Raw genomic sequence first — 8,766 nt, forward strand, 5'->3', positions numbered from 1 at the left:
AGCCAGTGGTGTTCCTGCAGCATGGCCTGCTGGCAGATTCTAGTAACTGGGTCACAAACCTGCCCAACAGCAGCCTGGGCTTCATCCTGGCAGACGCCGGTTTCGACGTGTGGCTGGGCAACAGCAGGGGGAACACCTGGTCTCGGAAACACAAGACTCTTTCAGTTTCCCAGAATGAATTCTGGACCTTCAGGTACGTTGGAATTGATCGTGACCGGGGCTGTTTCCTTCGCACCCTTAACGCAGACACATCCGGGGAGGCAGATCCGATGGGCAACTTGGGATTGTAGGAGAGGGGAAACTGATGGCTCGTGGCAGGCTTTAAACCTGGTGAGGAATCTAGTAAATCGCAGTCGGGTAAATTACAAGCAAATAATTGCATATTAAGAATTAGATTCATTTATGGGTTTTTAGTTATTTTGGCATTCCTGGCCATGTGGGAACTGCTGGGTTAAGCGTGTCTTAGAACCTTCTTCCTTCCTCCATCAACATGCACTGTTCTCTATTTCCAGAAATTGTCTTCTCCCCTCTGTTACTTCTGGCTCTGCCTGGCTCACTGCATGACATCGTGCTTGTCGCATAAGCCCTCTGTGTGTCAGTATTCTTTTTTGTAAAATGGGGCTAACAAATACCTATCTCATGAGGTCGTCGGGAGAATCAGAGGAGAGGATACAGGGAGAGATCCTGGTGTGTTGCACGCCAGGTAATGGTCTGCTCATGCATCTCCTAATGGCAAACAGCACCCATGCACGGGTCCAGGGCGGTGTCTTGGTACCTGGTATTAGAGAAGGTCAGAGCCGTAGACTCCTTCGGGCTTGTTTCCCATTTGTAAAACCACAGCTTACCTAAGGACAGGAGATGCAAGAATGGGAGCTTTTCCCAAAGGCACGTGTGAGGATATATATGTTGTCACGCCATTTGTAATAGTGAAAAGTCCGAAACTACCAAATGCCCATCAGCAATGAATGGACAGATGGAGTGCTGTGTATTTACACAACGAACGGCTAGCGACTACGCAACAGCATGGATGTAGCCAGAGACGCAAACATACAGACTGTTTGATCGCCACGTATGGAAAAGTTCAAGAATGGGTAAAACTAGTTTATTGTATGAAAGAGGAGGACAGTGGTGAGGGGCCCGCACAGTCCTGTTAATGTCTTCTGCGCTCAGTGCTGCTTTACCCCGCTGGGCTCAGCTGATGGGCGCTCATCCCACTGTGTCCTTACTGTTTGCGGGGGGTTGTGTTGGCGTGGGGTTGTGTTTGCATGTGATGTCTTAACGAAAACGTTCCTTTTTTGGATTCCAGTTATGATGAAATGGCAAATTATGACCTTCCAGCTTCGATTAACTTCATTCTGAATAAAACTGGCCAAGAACAAGTGTATTATGTGGGTCACTCTCAAGGCACTACGATAGGTACGTATGTGATGAAGACCGGAGCTTGGTAGAGTGTCTTGGTACAGAGTTTGCGTTTGTTCTGAGAAGTGAAATACAAAAAAAATAACGTTAGTTTGAATAGAGGTATGTGTTTGTTTTTTGTTTTAATGCCAAGCAGAAACAATGAAGAGGGGAAGGGCAGGGAATCCGGAGTAATAGTTCACAACGTTCTCCGGAAATTCAGACTTTCGTATCAATGGCTAGACATGGTGTATGGTTCTCTTGACATGGAAGGAATTGATGGCAGCCACAGTCTAGCACGTAGTTTCCTGGTTTAGCAGTATGGAGATATGAGAGGATAGAAAACAAGGGCGTTCTAAGTGCAGAGACTTTTAAACAGAAAATAAGAAAGTACACCGACTCTTACGTGGAATAAAACTAACTACAAACATGCCATGTTATGCTTCATCTCTAAAATAGTTTCAGAAAGTCATATGCATTTTTTTATTTATGCTGCTTATAAAAGGAAGGTGTGTTCATTGTATACAAAAACAAAAAAATTTCGGGGCACCTGGGTGGCTCAGTCGGTTAGGCATCCAGCTCAGCTCAGGTCTTGATCTCAGGGTCGTAAGTTCAAGCCCCGTGTTGGGCTCCATGCTGGATGTGGGGCCTACTTAAGAAATTTTTTTTGGCAAAGTTTAAAGAAAATAAAAATTGCCTGTAATTCTAGCAAATAAGAGTTCCTCTGATTAGGGCCTAGGGCCCTGTCCCATACTTTATTTAATTCCTTCTCTTAGTGTACACTAAGATTAGATTCTGTGTTTCTATCACACAGTCTCCTTAGAATGCATTCCTAAGGAGCAGAATCAGTCAGTGAAAGGTAGGGCTGCTCTTAAGAGTCTTGACGTGTTTGATTAAATGTCCTCACCCTCACTGCTCCGAACACACTCGTAGCCAGTTTGAGAGGCTACAGACAGAAGGCAACACGGATGCGTGTACCTTCCTTAAGAGTCGAGTTAAGCATTTTTCTTCATTTTATAATCCTTCTCCCATGACTTCTCTACTTGTGACCCTTGCCTCAGTTGCCTTCTAAAGTGACACTCTGGGGCCAAGTTCAAGGCAAGGAGTGACCCAAGAGGAAGCTGGAAGATATTTTAGAGCTAGAACATTCTAAATGTGTAGGTTCCTTCTGAGTCATTGGCGGCTGATCAGAACGCCTCTGTAAATTGTTCCTGGGGCTCGGTGGTGGGGTGCCCTGCTAGGGAGTCTTTCTTTTGCTCGGCTTACATGACTAAGGGAGCAGGGACATATTCTGGCTCTCTTCCAGTGCATATGTAGGTTGAAGACTGAGTCAAGCACTTAACAAGTACTTGATTTACTAGTTTAATCAAACTCCGTGTGCACCGAGTTCAGAGGCCCCCATGTGAGTGTTCGGCCTCTTGGCGGCGGTGACGTTGCTTGCATGGTTCTCAGGCTGCCACTAGAGGGCGTCATGCACGCCCACCTTTGCCTTTCCAGAGAAAAGTCCTACAAGATGGAATTCCTGTCTTCCTTTTGTTCCCACAGGTTTTATAGCATTTTCACGGATTCCCGAGCTGGCCAAAAAGGTTAAAATGTTTTTTGCCCTGGCTCCTGTGGCTTCAGTTTCGTTCTCTACTAGCCCTCTCTGTAAATTAGGAGGACTTCCAGAATTTCTCTTGAAGGTACTTGGGCTCCCCCCACCCCCTCTTGCCCCACAGACTTCCTTTTCAGACCTGAAGAATTGGCCTTTAGAGCGAGAATCGGTGCCTTCCTCCTCTGTATTTCGCTGTCGATGGAACAGTGGGGCAGCTTCTCCCCATCGTGTTTCTTTCCCCCTTCACCCCTACTTTCAGGTTCTGGGGAGTAAGGTGTATCACTAACTCTACAGGAGAGCACCATGTTCTCCTGGTTAACTTATCAGCGCTCTCCACCCACCACACAAAGGGAGCTCAAGGGAGTCCGGGAGAAGGTAAACTCCTGGAGTTGCCCTTTATCGTGCATGGTGAGCCCGTGGGTATGTGGGATCAGGCAGGAGATGGGAGAGGGGAAGCGTGCTGTTCCCACAGCCCCACCCTGGCCACGCTGAGGGCCATCGAAAGACACTGTTCCTATTACATTTCATAACGTGGCCCCTAACACAACCCTAGAACGGTGTGACCCCCAAGCCCTGTTTGAGGAGGAAGCAGTTTTCAGGAGGACGAGTTGAGAGCCAGCTGAGGCCAGAGGTCCATCATGCACACACACTCTGTGGGTTTCATGTGTGATACTTTTATACACATACATGAAATCCCACACAGGAGCATATACTTAAAGTCAGGTATAACATATCGGCCATTTAAGAGATGTTCACGGGGAATACAGACTGTACTCTGATCTCGGTATCCGACCCTCGCCTGAGATGGAGTCTCTGCACCAGTGACCAGACACACAGATAAGATGTGGCCCCCTCTAACCAAATTTATCTTTAATGCCCCGGGTCATAGATGTTTCAGTTTTCATTATAAACCATTCAGAAATTGCACATAAAGTCCCCCTCCATTACCGAGGCCACTCTCACTCCTCAGAGTTGAACACAGTGCTCAGGGTGGGTCTTTTCCTATAGACCTTGCATGTGAATTTAAATATGTACCCAGATCCCGAGAGAAATGTAGTGTTTTGTTTTAATGAAGACGGTAGCCAACTGTGTATGTTCTGCAGATTCCGTGTTTCACGCTTGGAGAGCTATCATGTTACTGCACAAAACAACATCATGTTCTAAACGGCCCTGTAGGAAGTACTCCATTATCAGGAACTCCAGCTTCCTTAACCAGACTCCTAGGTGGTTGCTCATTTGCCATTGCCGCCTCCCTGTGCCCTTCTTTCCGAAGAACGGCAATGGCTTTGTCATAGGAGGGTTTCTGATTTATTTAATTCTTGGAGAGTGTGATCTAGTAGCTCTGTAAAGATACAGATCCCCCCCCCACTCCCCACCTTGGAGACGGTGGCTCGTGAAATCTGGAGAGGGGCCCAGGATCTGCGTTTTCACAGAGCACCCCACCGGATCCTAGTGTAGACGAAACAGACTGGTCTTTGGGAGTCACTGTTCCTGACAGTGGTGTTTTCTGATATCCTGGGAGAGCGAAAAAATAAATGTTCATAAAACCTTTGAATTAGCTGCTCTGGGAAATCTGTGTTGCCCCCACAGAAGCTTAGCGCCCTAACTCTCAGAATACAAAGACATGAATTAGAAAGACCTCAAGATTGATCTGAGCGGACCTGTAAGTGTGTAAGGCGGATCTTTCTTTTTCTGTACGTGCGGTCCTGCTTGGACAGAATTCACCGGGGAGTGTGCCGCGGTGGCATTCAGGTAGCAGCTCTGAAGCTCAAGGTCAACTTCACACCCCTGGTCAGTCCAAAGGAAAGCCTGGCTTATTGCCCTCTAGGTCGGTGATGCGCTAGCCTCTTGTTTTTAGGAGAGAACCTCCAAAATCTCTGCATTTATCACACGTGACTGTTACGTAGACTCAAAGCCAGGAGTTTTAAATACTGATGCCTTTTCCTGCAGTATGACCTTCTCTGCATGCGATGTTTCTCGATTCTCCCCAGCTACTTGTCATGTGATTAGTCAGGCAAAGGGGCACATTCAGGGAGACCCAGTATCTGTCGTTAGATATTGGTTGGCTGTCTTGTAGTCGACAGACTTGACAGAGGTCACAGGCTGTGTGTACGTGGACGGAATTTGCCCAAAGATGTGCTGAATATGGCCCATACGGTGTTAAAACTTCAAATTAGCCACACCCTTTGAAAAGCATATCTAATGCTGAAATCTTGATAATTGATTATTTTTTGGCCGGGGGTTGGTGGGGGAGAAAAGGGCGCTGTGTATCACAAAGCAGCTGCACCCTTAGGCTGGGCATACGATTTACAGTTCACTGGGGCTTTTAACACTCTCGAAACCTCCGTCTGGCTTCTGGTGCCCTGCTTGGCATTCCTTGGCTTGTAAGAGCATCACTCCTGTTTCTGCCTTCATGTCCACATATGTGTGTGCCCCGGGTGTGTGTCTGTCTCTGCCCAGATTTCTCCTTTCTATAAGGACCCCAGCCCTACTGCATTGGGGCCCACCCCGATCACCGCATCTTCCCTTGCTGGCCTCTGTAAAGACCCTGTCTCCAGATGAGGTCACATGCTGAGCTGCTGGGAATTAGGACCTCAACATACCACCCCCCCTTTTTTTTTCCCTGGGGTGGGGGGACACTGCCTTGGGAGGCATTTGAATTTTTCACTCCTGCTCGTCCCTCCACGGGGTAGGCATCAGCAGAAGTGTAACTTATAGGGGGATGCATTTGGGTTCAATACATGGAAGATCTTTCTCCTGTTTCCCATTGCACCAGTACACAAAGACCTTTGTGGGCATAGCGATTGCCCCGACAAGTTCAGGGGCCATTGGTCAGGGCTTCCGTTCACCAGGAGGCAGCAGACTTTTTCTCTAAAGGTCCATATAGTAAATACTATTGGCTTTGTGGCTCCTCCAGTCTCTGTTGGAACCTGAGCACTCTGCCACTGTAGTGCAAAGACAGCCGGAGACAAAGCGGAGACGAAGGAGTGTGCCTGTGTATGTGTCAATAAAACTTTATTTATAAGACTAGGCAGTGCCGGTGGGGGGAGGCATGAGGAGTGCTTGTTTAGTGGGAACAGGGTTTCAGCTTGAGGTGTTAGAAGAGCTCTGGAGATGGGTAGTGTGCTAGTTGCACAATAATGTGAGTGTCCTAACGCCCCTGAACACTTAAAAATGGCCGAAACGGTCAATTCTGTGCTACGCATGCTTTAGCGCAAGAAAAAAGTGTTAAAAGGAAAAGACAACAGGTGGGGGGCCGGAATCGGCTCCCTGGCCAGTAGAATTGGATTGGGTGTATGGGTCCTACGCAGACACGCTGTTGACCGGTCTTGGCTTTGACTCTCTCTTGGGAGTCACTATGAGCACACCCGCCCACGACACTCTTTGGGGATGGCCCTGGGATCAGTGATCACTAATGCTCCTTCCCGTGGTGAAGAGTCTGCTGTGAACTGATTTGATTTTCTGCCTCTTCTCTTCACGGGAGACTTTAAATACACCTCCCTAACATCTGCTTTGGCCTTAGTAGACATATCATATGCGTGTCCTGGTGCGACCATCCGCTGGTTGCCATTTCTTTTCTGGGGTCACATGTGGAGACACTCGGCGTGTGTCTCTGCTTCTGAGGTGGGTCAGGGAGGCTTGTCTGCCAGAATGAAATGCTGAGATGTTCTTGGGTTCCCTTTTATTTTATAGGACATGTTTGGGGTCAAAGAATTTTTTCCCCAGAGTACAGTTTTGAAGTGGCTGAGTGTACATGTTTGCAGTCATGTCATTCTGAAGGAGCTCTGTGGAAATGCCTTTTTTCTTCTCTGCGGATTTAACGAGAGAAACTTAAACATGGTATGTGTGTTTACGGCCAGTGTTTACTGTCCATGAGTTTGTTTTCTCTGTGAAGATGCGTGTTTGTGCTGGAGGGTGTGAGAGAAGTGGGGACGACGCCCTCAGAGTGCTCACGGGTCTCTCGTTGAAGAGGCACGGAAGTAGCTTTGGCAGGTGCCTGGGATGCTGTGTGCAGCGCTCCTCAGGCCTGCTGTTAGCAACTTCCTACTGAATGAGGGCACTTGTCATAATTTAAGTCCTGGTATTTACATTCATTCCCTGATCTGTTTCTTTTAAGAGATTACTATAAGTGTATTTAAATTTGTGTGTGTGTGTGTGTACGCATGTATTTACTTATTTTACAAAATGTAGACCCTCGACCAGCAATATGCCGGTGTTTCTAATGCTTTTTTTTAAAGAAAATTTTATTTATTTTGAGAGAGAGTGAGAGACGGAGCACAAGCGAGGGGGAGGGGCAGAGGGAGAGGGAGAAGCAGAGTCCCCGCTGAGCAGGGAGCCCGATGCGGGGCTCGATCCCAGGACCCCGGGATCATGACCTGAGCTGAAGGCAGACACTTAACTGCCTGAGCCACCCAGGTGCCCCTGGCTGGTATTTCTAAATGTATTTGTTGTTTGTAATGTTGCGTTTTGAAAACAGGCCTTAAAATTCTAGAATGAAGGCTCTAGGGAATTTTTTTTTTACAGTAGTATTAATTTTTCTTGTTTCCGATGATAAAAACAAGGTCTGATTATTATATGAAATGTTGGAAATTCAGAAAAGCTTGAAGAAGAAAATCAAAACGACCAGTAAGCTCAACCCACAGAGCCCTACAGTTAGCTACCACGTTGCTCTGCTTCCTTCGTATGTATTCTGTGCGTGTGTGGTTGTACGTATTCTTACAGGACGTATTTGTCATCACAGAACTAGAACTTTTTTCCTTGCTCTTAATCTCCTGTATATGAGATTGTGGCTCTGAAGCGCAAACGATGTTTATCATGCTGTGTCCACTCTCTTTCACCATGTTTCTTTTGCAGTCCAGAGTGCCCGTCTATGTGGCACATTCTCCTGCCGGAACTTCTGTGCAAAACATTCTGCACTGGGGCCAGGTAGGCATCCCCGGGGTGCGGCCGGGGCTTGTGTAAAGTCAGCCTTAGAGAGAGTTCTGTGTCCCCCATGAAGCACTTCTCTGCGAGCCCTTCCCAAGCCCTTCCGGTCCCGCACAGAGCCAGGCTGCTTGCACATGGGAGCTGGTTTCCTGCCCCAGAGTCCTGGGTTCCTGTTATTGTGCCCTTGTATCCCGGGCGAGTTCATCCAACCCCTGTTGGGCTTGACTTCCCCGCCCCTCCCCGTCCCGCCCCGCCTCACCCCTCCCCTCTGTCAGTTTTTCACTGAGTCCTAGATTTATTTTATTTCGGAGTTGCTTCACAAAGCAAGATTTGGGAGCAGCTTTGAGAGGGGGGCTGCGATGTTGTCACGAACCCATGAGCACGGTGGACTGAAACCATTGGTGAATACGCCAGAGCGAAACCAGTCATGGGCGTAAATGGGGCCACTCACTTTTAAAATGCAGTTTTGATTGTTTTATCACATTACCACAAAAGCAATGCATGTTCATTCTAGGAAATTTAGAAATCACGTATAGGAAAAAGAGAATGAAAATTCTCTTCACGATTAAGAAACAAGACTCGGCAATCAGACGCAGAGACAGAAAATGTGTACCCAGAGATATGAAGTGTCTCTGCATTCTACCTTCTACCTCTTGCTGCAGATCATTTCAGAAAGAACTGGCTAAAGACGAAGATAGAAATAATAGTTGTAGAAATAGATTAATTAAATTATTTTCTTCTACTTATTCTTTTATAACTTGCTTTTTCCCCACCTAACAGTATATCAGGGACTTATTTCCACCTCAGGACATATTTTTGTAGGAATTTCCTTCCTAACTTTTTTTTTT

General features: G+C 47.1%; 1 protein-coding gene across 1 annotated transcript in view; it reads left to right on the forward strand.

Annotated features, from left to right (window-relative positions):
- Window positions 1–8,766, forward strand: part of LIPA (lipase A, lysosomal acid type) — a 30,026-nt gene that overhangs the window by 19,298 nt on the left and 1,962 nt on the right. Inside the window, exons 4-8 of the mRNA XM_081824341.1 lie at window positions 3–193; window positions 1,307–1,416; window positions 2,944–3,080; window positions 6,686–6,832; window positions 7,847–7,918. Coding sequence (XP_081680467.1) covers window positions 3–193; window positions 1,307–1,416; window positions 2,944–3,080; window positions 6,686–6,832; window positions 7,847–7,918 — 657 coding nt within the window. The remainder of the gene's footprint in view (window positions 1–2; window positions 194–1,306; window positions 1,417–2,943; window positions 3,081–6,685; window positions 6,833–7,846; window positions 7,919–8,766) is intronic.

Source organism: Leptonychotes weddellii, chromosome 6 (assembly GCF_054177405.1).
Source record: "Leptonychotes weddellii isolate Sample4059 chromosome 6, ASM5417740v2, whole genome shotgun sequence".
Lineage (NCBI taxonomy): Eukaryota > Metazoa > Chordata > Mammalia > Carnivora > Phocidae > Leptonychotes > Leptonychotes weddellii.